The sequence below is a fragment of the Schistocerca piceifrons genome, chromosome 1, assembly GCF_021461385.2.
Source record: "Schistocerca piceifrons isolate TAMUIC-IGC-003096 chromosome 1, iqSchPice1.1, whole genome shotgun sequence".
Taxonomy (NCBI): Eukaryota; Metazoa; Arthropoda; class Insecta; order Orthoptera; family Acrididae; genus Schistocerca; species Schistocerca piceifrons.
In genome coordinates, this window is record NC_060138.1 from 279648874 (window position 1) to 279669938 (window position 21065).

Consider the following 21065-nt stretch of genomic DNA (forward strand, 5'->3'; position numbering starts at 1 on the left):
AGGTGCACCGACAGGATGGTACGCTAACAGGACAATCCAGGTCAAGCAAAAGTGCAACAGAGATGATCAGGGGAGGTAAACGAGGATCTTTAGTATAAAGGAAGTCTGTTTCGTATACGACGAAGAATGTGTGATAGCCATGCGTGCTCTATTGCATACCTCAAGCAGGTCTCACAAGAATACACTTCGGAAGCCTTTTCCTTCCTCGCTCAGTGTGCGAAGATGATACGACAGAAAATAGCTGATTTCTTTGTGAATTACTATCCGCCATGTTCTGTACAATGGGTTCCAAAGCACGTTGAGGTACGTTTTGGGCCATTGGTCCAGAATACGACTATCTTTCTTTCTTTGATTACTCTTACTACTGCTGAATAACATCTGCGGAACCAGTTGACTGGGACTCTTGAGGTAACCAGAAGGAACACTGAAATTAATTCATTAAATTAACTCCGAGGGAGGCAAACTGTGCAGTTCACTTGGCTGGAACGATAGGAAGAAGACGCCGGCTGTCGTCCAGGAAAGCCCGTTGGAAGACACTCTGGTTCGGCTGTTGCTCCATTAATGCTAACGTGTGAGGTGACTAGCAGAGTTAACCTTGCCGTGACGGTACGAGCGGTGCTAACATCAAAGGCACGATTTTCATCCGCTTTACTCAGTTCATACCAGAGTACAGTGTAACTGCTGAATGATCTACCCTCGTGCATCAAGCACATAAGTAAGACCAGCAGGAAACACACACTATTATGTATAAACTCGCAAAAACTGTAAATTGTAAAGGTAAATTTTAATTATTTGATGAAAACATGAGTCCTTGATGTAATAAATAAAAATATCATCTAGCTCCCTGCTTGGTACAAGCGTAACTAATTTGACGCTACTTAAGCGGCTTGTGGGTCAGTTTCGCTGCTTATCTACTCAAGCAGCTTCTCACAAATATGAAAGTATCCTGTTTCAGATCTCTCCACTAGAACTCAGGTCGTCGCCGGAAATCCAACCAGGGTCCTCCGCCAACGACTAGACCACGCGACATTACTCGCAATTGCATTAATTTGTGTAACGTAAACATTTCTTTGATATTAGAGAACTAGTATATATTGGCTCATTGATTTATAAGTAAAATGGGTAGTGAAAACAGTTTAAAGAATAAGCTGTTGATATTATCGTGTTCTCCGAGAGCTAAGAACTATTCTGCTGCGTTTCAGCACAGCTACCTCCTGCAGGCATTCGAGCAAATGATGCATTTTCAAGTCTCGCAGTCTTTTCTTTGCTTGGCTGAATTCACTAGCTAAGTTTTGTTTATCATTGTTATATCAGATCGACTGCACTGGATTATTCAGTAGTCATGCTGCGGTTTCAGCAAAATTATACGTTTCGTTTTCTGTAACAGTGAGAGGGTTGTTTCTGTAGTGTGGACAGATCGTCTTCCTTTAACTGATTGTACAACCGTAATAAATGGTCAATTATTTTGGCGACCTCATCATGTCTTCAATATTTTCTGACTACCAGATGTCATGTGTCATATGGTTCCCTTCTAATCCTCATATTTCCTGCAGCTGTTGTCTGTACGTTGCTCCTTCGGGATATACGTCCTGTATTTTCTCGGCGCAAATCACCTATCGCTGTCTTTCTACCTGTAGGTATAGGCGCATCAGTTATTTATATGATGCTTCCAAATCGACATGATCTTATCTGAAGTCATTAGGATTTCATAGTGCGCTTTTCTGTTCAAACTCATCCTCTAGATGACATCTTGGTAATTTTCCCGATGCTTCTGCCAGGCTGAGTTGGTCGTTATTTTTGCCTTCAGTTTTTGTTGATTTATGGACTTCGATTTTTTGATGCAGCTGCTGAGTAAGGGCAGAATCCCGAGGACCAGGCGGAGGTTTGAAGTCATTTCCACGAGAATATCAGTCCACTGACTTGATCGGAGTCCCCTCGCTCCACACTAAGCACGAGATATCAACTGAAAACGTTCGTACTGCGGCCAGCAAAAATGATTGATTGGTTGGTTGGTTGATTTGGGGGAGGGGACAAAACAGCGAGGTCGTCGGTCCCATCAGATTAGGGAAGGATGGAGAAGGAAGTCTGACGTGTCGTTTCAAAGGAACGATCCCAGCATTTGCCTGAAACGATTGAGAGGAATCACGGAAAATCTAAATCAGGACGGCCGGACGAGGGTTCGAATCGTCGTCCTCCCGAATGTGAGTCCAGTCAATGCGCTAAAGACAGTGCCGCCTCGCTCGGTCAGCGAAAATGACAAAAGGAGAATATCACCAATGCTCCAGATATATCTGCTGTGTACTTAATTACACGCAGGTGACTATTCTGTTGGAAGATTTCACGTCTCACTAATCCACGCATAGTGCTCATATTTGTGATTGAGGGTTCGGAGTGCTGTTCCCTTCCTATTTGCTTGGATATTGCAGTAATCGCCATCAGCGACGGATGCGACGTTCAAATATTGACAATACTGGCGAAGCACGGTACTATGCACATGCGCGCAGAGGCAGACACACACACACACACACACACACACACACACACACACACACACACACATTTGCTAACAAATTCTTTAATGGCTACACCGATAAGTCATTTTCAATAGCGCTACAAGAAAACTGACACGAAATTGTGTATAAGTAGATATGCAACTACATTACAACGATGAACTAAATAAATACAAAAGTAAACTACTTAAAATATAAAAGTGAAACTGCTACTTTTCAGTCAAAACTTGGGAGAATCTGCCAGAACGTTAAACAAAATCAGGTGAACAGAGGAAGACTTTAAAGAATTTACGTGAGCATTTGACTGCAATAAATTTTGTAGTTAAAAGTAATGCTATTTTCTGTCAATAACTTTGCAGACATGAACATACAGATTAATTCTTACAAAGAAGAAGAAAAAAGCAAACAGCCACTATTGTTGATGCCATTTATTTACACGAACAGAGCCCTTACCTGTTTCGAACCGACAGGTTCATCTTCAGACGTCTCTTCACGACTAGATACACTTTTTTTTATACCTTCATAAGTTTTCGGCTCTTTATTTCTATTTCCTCTCGTGTTTAAAATTCGTTCCGTTAAAGCAGCTATTTGTGTAAATAAACAGTATATCAATTGTGGCTGCTTTCTCTTTTCTTTATCAACCTGTGTTTTGTACACAGTCACGGTCTCAAAATGTCAGTTTTCGACAAACTAGCATTAAGATGTGAACATGTTTTCTTTTTTTTCTGGGCTTTTAGTAGCCGGCCCGTCTGTTACACGTCTTTTGACTTTTTGTAACACCTTCCTGCAATCACTTAAATAATTTCAGGTCTGCGTTTCACTCACCCCAGAAATAGATCAGCATCCCCTATTACCGTTCATGACCATCCGTCTGCCTCCCAAGACACGTGTTTCACTCTGTGTATTTGCATCGCTCCCATTTGTGTTTCGAGGGAATGCTCTCGTGATTTCTCAAAGGTTATGCATGTTGCCTTCTCCTGCGCATGCAGAAGAAGTAAAAAGTCTGCCTCTGTTCATCTGATTTTGTGAAACGTTCTGGCAGATTCTCCCATGTTCCTAGGCAACAACAGTTATCTTTTAGAGTGTAACGGGAAAAGTCTGTGTGTGTGTGTGTGTGTGTGTGTGTGTGTGTGTGTGTGTGTTAACCGAACAATATTTCAGGCCAACGTGCCATTGTTGGAACTCTCCTTTCTACATATATTACAAATATCTTGGGCAATTAGACTTCCTCCAGGATTGTAAAGTATTTTCAGAAGGCAGGATGTTTCTTCCCCGAAATCCCGACCAGTCGTCTGCTTTCCAGCGAGGTGAAACTTCTCCTGAGGCACGTACAGTCCGTGAAATACGAGAATAAAGAGAAACTTTCATGGCGTGGCATGCACGTGGTGTTGATATCAATGAAATTTTTGTGTTGTGCTGCTAAAGATTGCGGAATAACGGAAGTAAAGCGTCAACCTCATCTACAGAATAATATTGTTTATGACTCTAAGTAGTTTGTATGGTTCGAATGAGAGGTGTTTCACGATATACGATACAGCGAACGCAGTAGTATTCGGAAGATAGAATCCGGTACATCTTACATGAAAAATTACTTAAGTAAAAGCTTTGTACAATGTGGACGGAAAATACGGTGAATGGTTACAAAAGTCAAATGCGAAAATTATTTTTTCAGCAATTACCAGGCCGTTCAAATCAATCTAGTGTGCTTATTTGTTACTGTGAATTGTCGTCGGTGCACTACTTCACGGTAGAAACGAAACAGCAATAATATCGAGGGATCTGAAGTCGGGTTATGGGAACATTCAGCCTTATTTGCCAGATTAAGCTCTCTGAATTCTGCTTGTTCCCACATATATTTTTTTAGTCCAATTAAGGGGCGTTGCCAGCTGTAAAGGGACAATATATCGCTTAAAAATCAATTTAGGGATGGAATCTTAACAAGAAGAACGTTGACTAAGTGCATCTTACTGCAAGGGAACTACTCGTATTTTGTAAAATCAAAGATTTTCTAAAGGCAAGCTTTCAATGCCAGAGTGATAACTTTCCACCTTGCCCTCGCTGTTGCAATATGTACTGACCCGTTCCTCGTGTTTTGCTGCCTAGTTTGATATCGTTGCTCGTTACTGCACTACAGGCATTCCCAACACACACACACACACACACACACACACACACACACACACCTTCCCATCTGGCCGCCGTATGGTGCCGCTTGAGTCATCACTCCAAATCATGTGTTTCATAATCAGCTGTCCGCAAGTGTTTTCTTTACAAGAAAGCGCTTGACGTTTAGTGCATACAACTGTAGAGAAAATTTATGGACATTGCTGCTTAAAATTTTAATTATTGGCACAAGGGCTTCATAAGTATTCATTGTTTCCTTCACTCTTCGCATAAAACCCACAATAATGCATCTTATTAAGGCCAGGATAGTCGTAGTGTGCTGCCGATCTAAAGCTTTGGCTGGGTCTGTTCTTATCACAATGAGCCTTAGTGAACCTTTTCTTCAACTGAAGATTTACTAGAATAATTTTGTGTGTTAATACATGACAATTTTTTCCGTATTTAACCACTACGACACACGATTCATCGTGGTAATTTCTTCTTAGATACTAGTTTGTGAAGCATACCAGATTTTCAATTCAATCAAGTAAATTTATGTCCATTTGTATAAAATGAAATCGTTAAGAGAGAAAGAAAGAAGGAAAGGTAAGACGACCGTTTAATTGGTGACCTTTGTAAAATTAGCGACTTTTATTAATCATTTAACCCCCGACTACTGTTTAAGAAATGTTTACTATAGCGAAATTGAAATTCCAACATCAGCCGCAATCGGGCATTGAAATAAATTAATGGCACATTTCACACTGTTTAAGATGAACCTGGTGATACTCTACAATGACTAATGGGCAGGGAGACAGGATCAGTTCCATAACTTGCTTGTTCGATTAATGTCTGTGGTTGAGATTTTTACCTACGGTGCCTCTGGAAATGGCTTTATGCAGAATATATTCCTGGTGGGGATATACTTCATCAACGTGTCCTGAATACCTGCGATTCCAGTCGACACTGTGGCAATTTTATGGGATGTGAAACTCCGCGATTCGACGAATACACGCGTGAATACAAGCGAGGAAAAGACTTTTTAACATGATATTGCTCCGGCGTAAAGTCAAGCGCCGGCACGCCAGTCGGAAATGTTGAGCAGACAGGGCTCTGAAGAAGACGTCCGCCAATTGCAAGCTTACCGACCCCTCTCCAGGACAACGCGACGGCAGCGCCATCTACTCGAAAACATACGCGCCGCACCGACTAGCGGCGGCCCAGTTATACCAGTTCTAGAGAATCGTCAAGACCAGCGACCTGGATAGAAGCATGCACTATATTACTTCACTTGTAATAGGACTTATATATGCTGATGAGATTTCTTATTTTGCATGTCGCGCTTTGTTTACGTCACGTCTTGTAAGAGGTATGCGCTGCCTGCGATATAGAATCGCTGACCAGAGAGCAGTGTTGACTGCAGTACGAACTGTGTAACTGTAGCAGTTAGTTGTTGCTAGTCGCTAGTCTGAGGTTGTCTGCGCTTGTCTGCAGTCTGCTCTGGTCGGGAATCTGGAGATGGAGTATTATTGTATAAGGTAAAGAAGCAGCGTCGCGCATATCTAGTAATGTATCTGAACTGTCATCCAAATGTTTTAAAAATGTCCTAATAATAATTTTGGTAATATAAAGCAATTTTTTTTTAAAAAAAGCATTCATTTCAAAAAAATCAGTTGCTTCCTTTCACAAATCACAAATGTAGAGGCCAGCATTGCACGGAGCTGTGCCGAAAAAAATCTTTAGGTAAGAGCAGATATATTCGCCGTTTTTATTGAGGTAAGAATTTTTGCTTTTTATTCATAATGATCTTACAGGGCCACGACGCAGCACTACTGTCGTCCAAATTTTACCAGGTTACTGAATTTATTTTTTATTACGAGGTTTAGGAATTTTTCTGTTTCGTGCTTACATTAAATGACAAAAGAATTTTGTGGGTACATTAAATGTGAATGCATTTGTGCACGGAGATTATAAATGGGAACCAATTTTGTTCTGAGGACACACAAAAATTAGAATCGCTATCCATAATAATTATTTTAATTTCCAATTTATTTTGTGGGGAGGTTACAGTCTGTATTTCATAAAGTTAAGTATTTTTATCATTTCCTGTTGCAATAAAGTTCATTAATACGATTTGCTTGAATAGTTGTCTAGTGATCCGAGAAACAGCTTTCCTAGGCATCCCATATATGACCAGAAGTCAGGATACATCGGTTATGCATTTCCACCTCGGGAATTTCGTTAAATTTTCTTCCATTAGTAACCCAAAAACAAACGTTTTTCGGATACATCCAAACAAACGATTTTATGCTTGCTGTGTTTCCAAGTTTTCCAAAGTGTTTTTGATACAGGATGTATACACTTCTTAAAATTACAGATGCATACACCACATTACAAAGGTTTATACGCCAGCAGCTGTGACCGAGCGATTCTAGGCGTTTCAGTCCGGAACCGCGTTGCTGCTACGGTCGCAGGTTAGAATCCTGCCTCGGGCATGGATGTGTGTGATGTCCTTAGGTTAGTTAGGTTTAAGTAGTTTTAAGTCTAGGAGACTGATGACCTCAGATGTTAAGTCCCATAGTGCTTAGAGCCATTTTGAAAAAAACGTTTTGCATCATCCCGGTTCCCAGAACTCGGGAAGATAGACGTTGACTGTGGATATTGTATCACAGGTACACGCCTCCTGTTGTCTGCAGTTCAACCATGCCTAGACGGTCAGTACCGCGGTTTGATAGCGTCCGCATTGATACTTCGTGCCAGGAAGAGCTCTCAACAAGGGAAGTGTCCAGGTGTCTCAGAGTGAACAAAAGCGATGTTGTTCGGACATAGAGGGGATAGAGACAGTAACTGTCTATGACATGCCTCGCTCAGGCCGCCCAAAGGCTGCTACTGCAGTGGATGACCACTAGCTACGGATTATGGCTCGGAGGAACCCTGACAGCAACGCCACCATGTTGAGTAATGCTTTTCGTGCAGCCACAGGACGTCGTGTTACGACTCAAACTGTGCGCAATAGGCTGTATGAGGCGCAACTTCACTCCGACGTCCATGGCGAGGTCCATCTTTGCAACCAGGACACCATTCAGCGCGGTACAGATGGGCCCACCAACATGGCGAATGAACCGCTCAGGACTGGCATCACGTTCTCATCATCGATGAGTGTCGCCTAAGCCTTCAACCAGACAATCGTCGGATACGTGTTTGGAGGCAACCCAGTCAGGCTGAATACCTTAGACACATTGTCCAGCGAGTGCAGCAGGGTGGTCCAGCGAGTGCAGCAAGGTGGAAGTTCCCTGCTGTTTTGGGGTGGCATTATGTGGGCCGACGTACGCCGCTGGTGGTCATGGAAGGCACCGCAGCGGCTGCACGATACGTGAATGCCATCCTCCGACAGATAGGCAACCATTTCGGCAGCATACTGGCGAGGCATTCGTCTTCATGGACGATAATTCGCTCCCCCATCATGCACATCTTGTGAATGGTTTCCTTCAGGATAACGACATCGCTCGACTGGAGTGGCCAGCATGTTCTCCAGACATGAACCCTATCGAACATGCCTGGGATAGATTGAAAAGGGATGTTTACGGACGACGTGACCCACCAATCACTCTGAGGGATCTACGCCGAATCACCGTTGAGGAGTGAAATAATCTGGACCAACAGTGCCTTGATGAACCTGTGGATAGTATGCCACGACGAATACAGGCGTGCATCAATGCCAGAAGATGTGCTACTGGGTATTAGAGGTACCGGTGTGTACAGCAATCTGGATCACCACCTCTGAAGGTCTCGCTGTATGGTGGTACAACATGCTATGTGTGATTGTCATGAGCAATGAAAAGGGCGGAAATGATGTTTATGCTGACCTCTATTCCAATTTTCTGTACAGGTTCCGGAACTTTCGGAGCCGAGATGTTAAACTTTTTTTGATGTGTGTAGAATATGAATAGACCACTCACTCATGCCTGCACCATATATCGCTAATATTTTACTTCAAAAGACGAAATCTGAGATATTCACTTGTCGCCTATATGTCTGCAACTCTTCCTGCAGTGTTTCCTTGCATCTTGTCAAGCAGGATGAGTGTCGATCCATTGCGTAGGATAAGTATGTTGTTATAGATGCAGTGACCTTTTAAATGAGGAAATTCACATATACAGGGTGTTTCAAAAATGACCGGTATATTTGAAACGGCAATAAAAACTAAACGAGCAGCGATAGAAATACACCGTTTGTTGGAATATGCTTGGGACAACAGTACATTTTCAGGCAGACAAACTTTCGAAATTACAGTAGTTACAATTTTCAACAACAGATGGCGCTGCGGTCTGGGAAACTCTATAGTACGATATTTTCCACATATCCACCATGCGTAGCAATAATATGGCGTAGTCTCTGAATGAAATTACCCGAAACCTTTGACAACGTGTCTGGCGGAATGGCTTCACATGCAGATGAGATGTACTGCTTCAGCTGTTCAGTTGTTTCTGGATTCTGGCGGTACACCTGGTCTTTCAAGTGTCCCCACAGAAAGAAGTCACAGGGGTTCATGTCTGGCGAATAGGGAGGCCAATCCACGCCGCCTCCTGTATGTTTCGGATAGCCCAAAGCAATCACACGATCATCGAAATATTCATTCAGGAAATTAAAGACGTCGGCCGTGCGATGTGGCCGGGCACCATCTTGCATAAACCACGAGGTGTTCGCAGTGTCGTCTAAGGCAGTTTGTACCGCCACAAATTCACGAAGAATGTCCAGTTAGCGTGATGCACTAATCGTTTCGGATCTGAAAAATGGGCCAATGATTCCTTTGGAAGAAATGGCGGCCCAGACCAGTACTTTTTGAGGATGCAGGGACGACGGGACTGCAACATGGGGCTTTTCGGTTCCCCATATGCGCCAGTTCTGTTTATTGACGAAGCTGTCCAGGTAAAAATAAGCTTCGTCAGTAAACCAAATGCTGCCCACATGCATATCGCCGTTATCAATCCTGTGCACTATATCGTTAGCGAATGTCTCTCGTGCAGCAATGGTAGTGGCACTGAGGGGTTGCTGCGTTTGAATTTTGTATGGATAGAGGTGTAAACTCTGGCGCATGAGACGATACGTGGACGTTGGCGTCATTTGGATCGCAGCTGCAACACGGCGAACGGAACCCCGAGGCCGCTGTTGGATCACCTGCTGCACTAGCTGCGCGTTGCCCTCTGTGGTTGCCGTACGCGGTCGCCCTACCTTCCCAGCACGTTCATCCGTCACGTTCCCAGTCCGTTGAAATTTTTCAAACAGATCCTTTATTGTATCGCTTTTCGGTCCTTTGGTTACATTAAACCTCCGTTGAAAACTTCGTCTTGTTGCAACAACACTGTGTTCTAGGCGGTGGAATTCCAACACCAGAAAAATCCTCTGTTCTAAGGAATAAACCATGCTGTCTACAGCACACTTGCACGTTGTGAACAGCACACGCTTACAGCAGAAAGACGATGTACAGAATGGCGCACCCACAGACTGCGTTGTCTTCTATATCTTTCACATCACTTGCAGCGCCATCTGTTGTTGAAAATTGTAACTACTGTAATTTCGAAAGTTTGTCCGCCTGAAAATGTACTGTTGTCCCAAGCATATTGCAACAAACGGTGTATTTCTATCGCTGCTCGTTTAGTTTTTATTGCCGTTTCAAATATACCGGTCATTTTTGAAAAACCCTGTATATTCGTTGCTAAGAATGGAGAAGACCTGTAAATTTGGGCGATAAACTGTCTTTGCTAGACAGTACGACAATTGTCATATAGCAGCATCAGGGATACAGTCTCAAATAAGGCATGCGACTGGTGGTTTGAGCTCGTATACTTTAGCTTGAGCCCCGTAAATGAGAATGTAATATATATTGTATTTTGAGTCTGAAACTGGAAAATTCAAGTATGCTGTAAGGCGCATCAAACATTAGACTGGTGACGTGTAATGTACGAGAATGGTAAGTTCTGCATGGACTGGACTTCAAACAGAACACTGACTGGGAACAGTGTGCTCGTCGTTGCGGTAGTTTAATTTGACCGACAAAGGAGCTAGCATGGAGGAGGTTATCAAGAACAGGTCATGGTCTTCTCTGGACCCCTTTTTTGCAAAGACTGCCGCTCTTCGTCACAGCATTTCTACTCGTATACTACTAATGAAATGGCTGTTCACAAGAATGGAAAACGAGGTAGTCATTAGAATGCTACCGGATTTTGTTTTCGTCTTATGATTTTTCTTCCTTGTACAGGTCACAATCTACGGTGAAAGGCTGCGAATTATCAAGAACAAAGAGCAGCAACGAAACTATCTTCAGAAACGAATTCAAAAAGTCATTAGAGTCGATGGAAATAGGACTCAATATATATATGTATATATTGTCCGATTTGACTAAACTGAACATAGTACTGCTCTGGATTGCAGCGTTTGTGTCCCGCCAAGCAGATGCTTTAATAGCGTCCCAGTAAGAAAGGATACATGAAACCAAAAAAAATTAAAAAATATCAAGCTAATGATACTGTTGTACAAAATCTGTGTGTCTGCGAAATGAGTGGTTGAAATAAGCCACAACTGGAAAAAATAGTCAACTGTGTCCAAAGATAAGTAACAGAAGAAGTAGTATTCGTATTATGTATTGACATAGCAGATAGTGTTAGTTGATGTCGCAGACTTCTAGCAAGGGCTCGAGTATGTATATAGAAGCATTATTCGATAAAAATTTATGACTGCAGTCGGACCTGAGGGGAGTCTGGCAACTAGCCTTCGGTATATATATAAAAAAGCTGAGTTGTACATTTCATAAAATTGCTTACACAGTCATAACTGGTATCAGACGAGTCCTACATATGCCTTACTGTGGGATGGCTGTAAGTGGAACGATCACAGACCCGTTTGTAGATTAAGCTGATGGCAAGCTTCGATTTATTGCCACCGTAAACAGCGGCAGCAACAGTAGAAGTAGTAGTAGCAGTAGTAGTAGTAATTTTATTTATACGCAGATCTCCTTTACAAGGCTATTAGACACGTGTTGGTATTACAATTTAAGAACAATGTATTGGGAAACTGGTGTTTGCCTAAGTAAGAGATTTTAGAACGTCTGCATGACCCACAGTAGAATACTGCTCAAATATTCTGTATCCGTGTAAGGCTCGACTGAAAGAGAAAGTACGGTAGGTTAGAATTTAACGCCCTGTCGACAGCAAGACCATCAGAGCTAGTGTACAGGCTTGATTCGGGAAGGATGCTGAATAAATTTGGGACAGTGTCCTCTTCAGAGGAAGCATCACAGGATTACCTGAAGAGTTAAAAAAAAGAAAAAAACAGAAAACGTAAGTCAGGAAGGCTTTAGAGGAATTTGAATCACCGTTCTCGTGGGTGAAAGTCCAGACATTAGCAATGCGGCCCGTGTTCGGTCTGATTGCTGATTGCTTCGAGGCTGGAGGAAAGCAGGACTTCCCATCTTCTGAAGCACGGTACTTATTGTGATGTTCAGTCTCATCTTCGCTTGTGTAGACTACAGTGTACAAAGGTCGTTGCAAGTGGTAATCATTCTGAAATCTTGATTGTCATAATTGAAAACGAGCGTGGCTGGAAAGGGATTTGAACGCGCCGCTCTCTTAAAGGTGCAATTAGCGGGAAGTTATTAAGGAAACAGGTGAATTTTTATGCTACTTTGTAAAAGCGCTGTCAACTTAAAACTTGTTTTGGCGATAGTATTTATTCCGCAATGTTTCAGCGACACAGGTTTCCTCCATGATTTAAACGATTTACGTTTTATTTCCGCATAACAATCGCTACTTTAAGCGGCCGGCAAATAAAATACACTCAGTTTTGAGTAAGCGGAGATGTTTCGATATATCTGTGAGCGTGTCTTATGACCTCCTCTCCCGTTGCACGTGTCATAAGCTTGCTTTTCGTTTGAGCACGGTGTATGAAGTACTAGGAACAGAACAAGATTATAACAGCCCTGGTGAAACAACGTCAGCCGTGAACGAGCGTGTAGAATGAAACGAAGCAGAATATAGCCCATTATGTCAAGTCTCATGAATGAGGAACAGTCTGTGCGGCACAAAGGGCGGGCCCGTGTCATGGCCCAGTTCTCCCCCATGCCTGTGACGATACTGTCACAGCCCTGCAGCTATTTCCAAATGCGTTCCAAACTACTGGACAGCGTCAAGCGCTCAGCGCCCTACTCGGCAAGCACCAAGCAGGGAGGCACACAGTACACGAAGCTTCAATTTAACAACGCTCTGCAACTAGGTGAAAAATAAAAAGTTAAAAAAATGCATGTGGCAAATTTGATGTGTCTAGGATATACAGGAGTGATTTTACGAGGGCTATTCGGAAAGTAAGGAAAGATAGGTCGGGAAATGGAAACCACAATGAAAATCAAGACTTGTGTTTGCAACGGTTAGCTACACCTTCCAGCTAATTCTCTACACAGTCGCCGCTCAGACTTGGACATCTGTCGTAGCGTCGTACCAACTTTTCAATTCCCTCATTATAGAAAACAGCCGCCAGGGCTTTTCGACAATTTTCTACTCTGGACTGCAGCTCGTTGATTGTGTCAAAATATTGTCTTCATAGCCAGCGGTTCATTTGAGCAGAGATGAACTTCAGGGGTAGCCAATTAGGGGCTGTATTGTGGGTGATCAAACACTTCCTATAGAAAACGCTGCAGGAGCATCTTAATTGCCCGTGCAGAGTGAGGCCTAGAATTGTCATGTAGCCGGCCGGAGTGGCCGAGCGGTTCTAGGCGCTACAGTCTGGAACCGCGCGACCGCTACGGTCGCAGGTTCGAATCCTGACTCGGGCATGGATGTGTGTAATGTCCTTAGGTTAGTTAGGTTTCAGTAGTTCTAAGTTCTAGGGGACTGATGACCTCAGAAGTTAAGTCCCATAGTGCTCAGAGCCATTTGAATCGTCATGTAGAACGAACCGCATGACAGTTACGTTATGTGGATTGCATAGGTTCAGGCAAAATCCTTCGTCAGACCCTCATACTTGGCAGGAGACTAATTTCTAGCCATCTTTACGTTCTCACTGCGAGATCAGAACTGAAAAGAGCGACATGATGCGATCGACGGGCGTACTAGACAGTGCCCAGTGCATCTGTGCAATGCTTCATCAGATTTTCACCGTATTTTCTATTTCGTGACCGATCGTTCCTTACTTTCCGAATAATCCCTGTAATAATTGTGATAAATATTATACCGGAAAGACTGGCGCTCTTTTAGTGTCACGCAACAAAACTCCCATATCGTTGCATTTAGCAAAAACTGGTCAGTAGTCATACTATGAAGAACATTGAGAATAGTATGCGTATTCTCCACGGGGTGCAAAAGCACCGTGCTCTCTGTTATAAGAACTTGAAATTTATGAAGCTAGAAAACACAATCCAACAAGAATACTCAATGGACATTTTATATCCAATGCTTACTTTGCTTTTTGTGACAAGGTTCTACATTTATCACTGAAACCGCTTATATATATGTCTTGTTGTTGCCTAATATAGAGCTCATTACCACATTCGCTTCATTTTCGTACGTTGATCTTGTTATTCTCGTGTTTGAGTTTCCCTTATCTGTTTTGTATAATATATTTCATTAACTAGATAATGTTATTAAGTGACTGGTACAATGTTTTCTTTTTCTTTTCTTTGAACTGCATGTCGCGTGGTTTGAGAGGCCCTCTGGCGGTTCAGTTCCTCCGAAGACTTCTCGCCCATGCTACAGTCTGGCGGCTATGCCAACAGAGGGTGCTCTGATTTCTTTCCGTCTCGTTTCAATCATTTAGCTTATTTCACTAATTATTTATTTCATTTTTATATGCTGTTAGCTCCATATGTTTGTCCTTGTTTGTGTTATTTATTTTTCTAAAATCACTGCAAGAGCATCTCAGAACACTTAAGCATTTCCTTTTTAACAATTTTAAATTAAACTTTATTCTTGCTTTTAAGTTATTGATTTTATCGCTGTAATATCTTGTACGCTCGATAAATCCACCCCCACTTCGTTTTTCCTCTCCTTCCTCCCTTTTCTTTCCCATCATCTGTCCACGTTTCCCCCGTCTGCCCTCGGCTGTGGTGTGTCATATTTGTGGCAACTTTTTAGTGAAGTGTTCAAGTGTTCGTCTTTCCAAAGTGTTGCAAACAGATATCATGCTGTCGCTGGGTGTGATTTTTATATCTCTTGCGAACAGAAACCAGACTGTTGTCGTGTTTTTTAATTGTCTGTATTATTTTACATGTCTGCTTCCTGTGTCTTATTAGCACAACCAACCCTTTGTTTTATGTTCCACAATTTTCCGCCATTTTACCATTTAAGTTACCGATTTTATCTTCATTGTTTTTTTAAACAAGTTCTGTAGGCTGAAGAGCGGCGTACTAAGCTGCTGCCAGCCCGCCCCCTATGGAGGGGGGGGGGGGGGAATCTAAACTCAATAAAGAAGAAAAAAAAGCGATAAACCCACTCCCCCTCATCTGTCCTGGTCCCCCCCCCCCCCCCCTCCAACTGCCATTGCCTGTGGTGTGTGTCATCTTCGTGCCGACTTTTCAGTGCAGTGTTTCCAGTGATTGTTACGTGTTGTGCGTCTTTTCCGAAGTGTTGGGAACGGACATCATACTGTTACTGGGTGTGATTTTTATATCTCTTGCGAACAGAAACCAGACTGTCGCCGTGTTTTTTTAATTGTCCGTCTACTATTTTCCCCTGTCTGCTTCCTGTGTATTTTATTATCATCGCCCACCACTTGTTTTATGTTTTAACTTTCCACACTTTTCCGCCGTTTTACAATTTATGTTACCGTTTTATCGCCTGCTTTTATTGTTTCTTATCTTCTTATGTTTTAAAAATTCTGTACGCTGAAGAGCAGCGTACTGCCAGTCCGCCCCCTTCGGGGGGAATCTAAATCCAACAAAGGAAAAAGAAAGATAAACCCACTATAGTCTTTCCCTACAGTATATATCTTTTTAGTATATTTTGTAAAACTATGTAATCGATGAATACGTGTAGACTACTGTACTGCAGGTTGTTATGAACAGTGCCACTATTAACGGAATGACTAGAGGACCGGCTTTGTAGCCTAGGTTACACAGTATTTTAAATATGTGCGACGATGCTAAGCTTATTTTGTGGGTATTTTTTTATGAAACCAACACGGCTCCATTATGCACTGATGACAAAACTCATGGGATACCTCCTAATATCGTGTCGGATCTCCTTTTGCCCGATGTAGAGCAGCAAATCGATGTGGCATGGACTCGACAAGTCGATGGAAGCCCCTGCAAAAATATTGAGCCATACTGACTCTATAGCTGTCCATAATTGCGATGGTGCGGCCGGCGCAGGATTTTGTGCACGAACTAACCTCTCGATTATTTTCGATAAATGTTCGAGGGCATTCATGTTGGGCGATCTGGGAGGTCAAATTATTCGCTCAAACTGTCCGGAATGTTCTTCAAACCCATTGCAGACAACTGTGGCCCTGTGACATGGCGATGGCGCATTGTCGTCCACAAAAATTCCATCGTTGTTTGGGAACATGTAGTCCATGAATGGGTGCAAATAGTAGCCACGCACTAACCCTACCATCAGCTCTTACCAACTAATATCGGGACTCATCTGACTAGGCCAAGGTCTCCCAATCGTCTAGGGTCCAATCAATATGGTCACGAGCCCAGGAGAGGCGCTGCAGGCGCTGTTCCAATGTATACGTTCGTGGTACGTTCCACATTGGTTTCTGCGGTTATTTCACACAGTGTTGCTTGTCTGTTAGCACTGACAATTCTACGCTCTCGGTCGTAAAGTGAAGGTCGTTGGAAACTGCGTTGTCCGCGGTGAGAGGTAAAGCCTAAAATTTAGTATTCTCGACACATTCCTGACACTATGGATCTCTGAATATTTAATTCCCTAACGATTGCCGAAATGGAATGTCCCATGTGTCTAGTTCCATCTACCATTCCGCGTGCAAAATCTGTTAATTACCGTCGCGCGGCCATCATCACGTTGGAAATCTGTTCACATGAATCACCTGAGTACAAATGGCATCTCCGCGCTGCAGAATATATTGGGGCATCAAGGATTGCCCGGTCTGAGGATGGAAGTTCAAGCCATGGGGCTACGCCTTCAATAATAAAATTGACATTAAAACAATAGCTTTTTGGTTGTCATGTTTTTTTCTGCTTTTAAATGATTTAAAAATACATTAGCTGTATAGTAAAATTTATTTTATTTCTTTATTTTTTCTTTTTTTCATTCGCTCACACATTCACACAATATATATTTTACTCACACATACATATTACAGTTAACACATTCTCACACTCATTCATTCACATTTTTTGTATAAGATAATAATAATAAATAAATAAATAATAAATACAATAAAATAAGATTAAAAATAATTAAAATAAAATAAATTAAGATAAAATAAAATTAAAAGTAAAATTATTAAAATTGTTAAAATTATTGAACTTATATAAAAAAATATGTACACAAGATGTGTAGTCTTGTTATTCGCGTAGGTCATCGGGCCATCTGGTGGAGGCCAGGTAGTGCACCCTGTGTCCAAGTTCTCGTACAAGTTCATTATCTGACTGTTGTGTGTTTTCATAAAAGGTTTTTGCAGTGGTTCTGAATCGGTCTTTCAAATAGGGTACCCTTGCGAGTTGGTGAAGTTCATTCGTTGGGAACCGGTATGGCACATGGAGTGCTCTTTTCAGAGCACGATTCTGAATTCTTTGTGGCCGTTGTATGTGGGTTGGAGCAGCATTGCCCCACGCGACAGCGGCGTAGTCTAAGACTGGTCGCACCAGTGTAAGGTACAGTATCACCCCCAGTCTTGATGGTAGTGTTGACGCTGGATTTAATAATTTAATAATGTACCATTCTTCTCCTGGCTTTCTCTCGAATATCTTCTATATGAGGTTGCCATGTCAATCGCCTGTCAAGGGTCACACCCAAGTATTTTGCTGTTTTTGACCACGGGACTGGGGTGCCCCTTATCTCAATGGCCTGGATGTTAGGTGGAAGTGGTCTTCTGCAAATTGCTATTGCCTGCGTCTTTGTGGCGTTGAAAGACAGTCGCCATTTCGTTGCCCATTCACTCAGCTTATTACATGCTTGTTGCAGTCTTGCCTGGCAGCTCCGTCAAAGCACTGCCCTTTTATACCTCGTGTATGCGATACTACCGCCGTTTCTATACGTGCCTATCGTTATTTCATGCCTCGTCATTTCAGTGTATTAGGTTAACCCTGTCATATTTTAAGCACATTTTCCACATGCTTGAAAGTAATACTTTTCATTATGGCATATTTTATTGTTTTAAGATTGATTGTCCAGTAGATTTATTTCCGTTTTCCCATGTTTTTCTCCAGATCTGAAGATCGTTGTCGCTGACCGAAACCGGCAGTCTAAAGGCAGAACCATTTTATGATCATAGACGGAAATAAAGTTATTCTACGATTTCTGGATCAGTGTTCTATTCGCGAGTATGCTGCATCTTATTATATGAGGCGCCACTGACAGCCAATATCCCTCTAACCCGGATATCCACTCACAATCAGGCTCTGGAGATTTACAGCCTTTCACCCGATTAACAGATTTCATGGATCTAATAGATTTCATATTCACGATAAGCGAAATAAAAAAGATATTTGCCGAAGCAGCGATGTTACCCAAAATTACGTACAGGACGCTAATCATCGGAGCTAAGGAATTTACTTTAAGTGGGCGGGTCTCTGCAAGCATAGTACATTACTTCAGTAAACACTTTGCTTTCCTCTTTGACGGGAATTCAGGCCGCTGTAAGGGACGCTAGAGAAGTCCCCTGACAGGTTATTAAGAGATGTATGAATTGTTTGGTCATAGAAGGACGGTGGAGGGAATGCGATGTAGCCTGTTCAAAGTAATGATTTACGCTGAGCTAACTTAAATTCAATTTCGAATAACCGAAATCAGGGAGACTGGGATGTAAACAATGTGCCCAATTTCAACACATTGCTTGTTATTATCAAGTGAGACAAACAAGATCTTGACGGGTACTCCGAGAAATCCCTTTAGCTAACACTCCTACAATGCTAACAACACAGCACATAGTGAATTCATAACTATATCGGAGTGTGGGCTGTTTGGAAACTTCCTGGCAGACTAAAACGGTATGTTAAATCGGGACTCAACTCGAAACCTAGTCCTTAACGGGCAAGTGCTCTTACCGACTGTATTATACGGACACAGCTCACGACCTGTCCTCACAGCTTTACTTCCGCCAGAACCTCTTCTTGTAACTTGCATTTTGCACGTGAGTTCCCCCATATGTCATGCAGTGCTTCAGTACTGGAACTTGCAGAGAGAGAGATTTCAACACTGCGAAGGTTTGGTTTTTCATTGATAAGTTTGCTGTTATACCTTTAAGCAGGAGTACGCTTCTCGTTCTGTCTCGTGTCTGATGCAACTAAAACGTATTAGGTAACAGACAAGATACGGCAACCAGTTACGTAGCCAATACACGACCATATCGAGTGCAACTATTTAAGATTCCTTGGTAGAGGAAATGGGAGACCATAACGAGAACATTGAGAAAAATTATTTTAAAGGCTCCGAATTAGCAAATGATGTATGCGTCGTCTTTTTATAAGTTAGAAGTATAAACAATAAAACGAGCTTAATTTTGTCAAATCAGTCGCAAACTGCATTTCGTTTAACTGTTCGATTCAATGGAACGGAAAGTCAAACACTGCTACGTGCAACAGATATACAGAATACAACATGGGTATGTTCATAAAAACACATTCTGTGTACTGAGTAATGTTAATTACATTTTGATAAGAAGAACTACTCGGAAAATTCTGTTAACTACGAAAAATAGCTGGAAAGAAAAGTAGAAATGATATTAAAATTCAGAGTACGCTTGAAGTTCTACTTTATAGTGAGTACTATGATACGAATTTAATCGAGTTACGAAATAAAAGTTCTAGGATTGGTAAGCGATATATTTATGAAATAATTTTATTTACAAGAACGAACTCCATATTGTATTCTCCAGACGTATTGTGTTAATTGATATTCTTTGTTTGACGACGTCTGTACGTGCCGACATAAATAGCACTGATTCACAATTTTTTTTTATCGTAACTCATACTTTTTGAGTATTTCGGGGCAAATAACCATTACGTTTCGAACAATTCCCGCCGGCCATGTGCGATAACCTGCCAGGCGCGATAATCTGCGAAAGATTAAACAGAAAAGAAATCTTCATATTAAACACAGACTTCTCTCAAACAACGGATGAAATCTTGATTAATATGATATATGAAATTTAGTGAGGAAGGTCTCACGTGACCAGCCCGATGACGAAGGTCAATGACACCGTACAATATTCAGAGCATGCCACTCCAGCGACAAGACATTCAGAATATTTTCAATTCTTTTGAAAGACTTGAGTTCCAAGTAAACAAGACTCATCAAAAATGCATAATATAAACACCACCGAAACTATGATACGGGCAATCGTACCATGCACTGAATACACAAACAGCAGTATCGACAGTCACAAAATTGGGAATAGTAACGACGGCTCAACCGTGCAGTGATGTTTGTACTGCATTTAACTAGTGCTAAAGGCATTTTTAGTATGTTAGCTCATCCCCAAGGCTTTAAAACCGGTGTACATACAGGCTGAAAATTTCTCATAATCATGTCTAACTACAGCGCCAACTGTTTCACGCATGGGAAAGAAATTCACGTTAATAATGGTATTTAGCAATCACTATAATTAATTTTCAGGTCCTGCCGAGGTTAAATCAATGTTTCGTTCCCAAATACACAGTGCCACGTCAAAACGCGTAACTCGAGCAAATCCGTAAATAGCTGAACATAGTTGATCATCTCCATCTATAGAACAATTTTCCGCAAAGGACAAATAAAAATTAAGAAAACATTTGTCCATGTTATTTCCACTATAACAAGACAGATAGTGAAAGCACATAGTTGACAGCAGAACATGGACTGTTTGAGGACAGTGGTTGGGCGCCAGGAGTCGCCGGCTCGGTGCGGGCGGCGTCCTTACCTGTTCTGCGCGCAGCATTTTCGGAGCGCACCTCCCCCGCGACCGCCGGCGCGCCACTAACCTGCCATGGCTGTGCGCACCGTGCTGTCAGTTGCCTCGGCCACCCCGCTCCCACACCGCCACCGTACCTACACGGCGGGATCGATGTCGCGACTGCCGCCGCTCCGTGACAGAAGCCGATCAATAGAGCCACGCCGAGCAATGCTGCCAACTGCGCGTCCTCGGAGCGCGTGCTCTTCCAGTAGCGCGAGTAGTCGATATAGCGCGGGACGCTCAAATGTTGGCGACATGCGCGGCGGCGCTCAAGTGCTTTTCGCGCAGCTTCCTCGGTGATCACGAGAGTGACATCTGGCGCAGATGTTCGCTGTACCACTTCAC

The 21065-nt window shown here is 42.4% G+C and overlaps 1 protein-coding gene across 2 annotated transcripts in view; it reads right to left on the reverse strand.

The window, feature by feature from the left end:
* The window catches only part of LOC124789689 (septin-2), a 349469-nt gene extending 328645 nt beyond the window's left edge, over positions 1-20824 (reverse strand). The window contains exon 1 of one of the 2 annotated variants that reach the window (XM_047257158.1): positions 20749-20824. In XM_047257158.1, the coding sequence (XP_047113114.1) occupies positions 20749-20755 (7 nt within the window). In that variant the 5' untranslated portion in view covers positions 20756-20824. Of the gene's footprint in view, positions 1-20687 lie in introns of both variants that reach the window. The other variant, XM_047257151.1, reaches the window with a different exon arrangement.
* Positions 20825-21065: the final 241 nt, after the last annotated feature.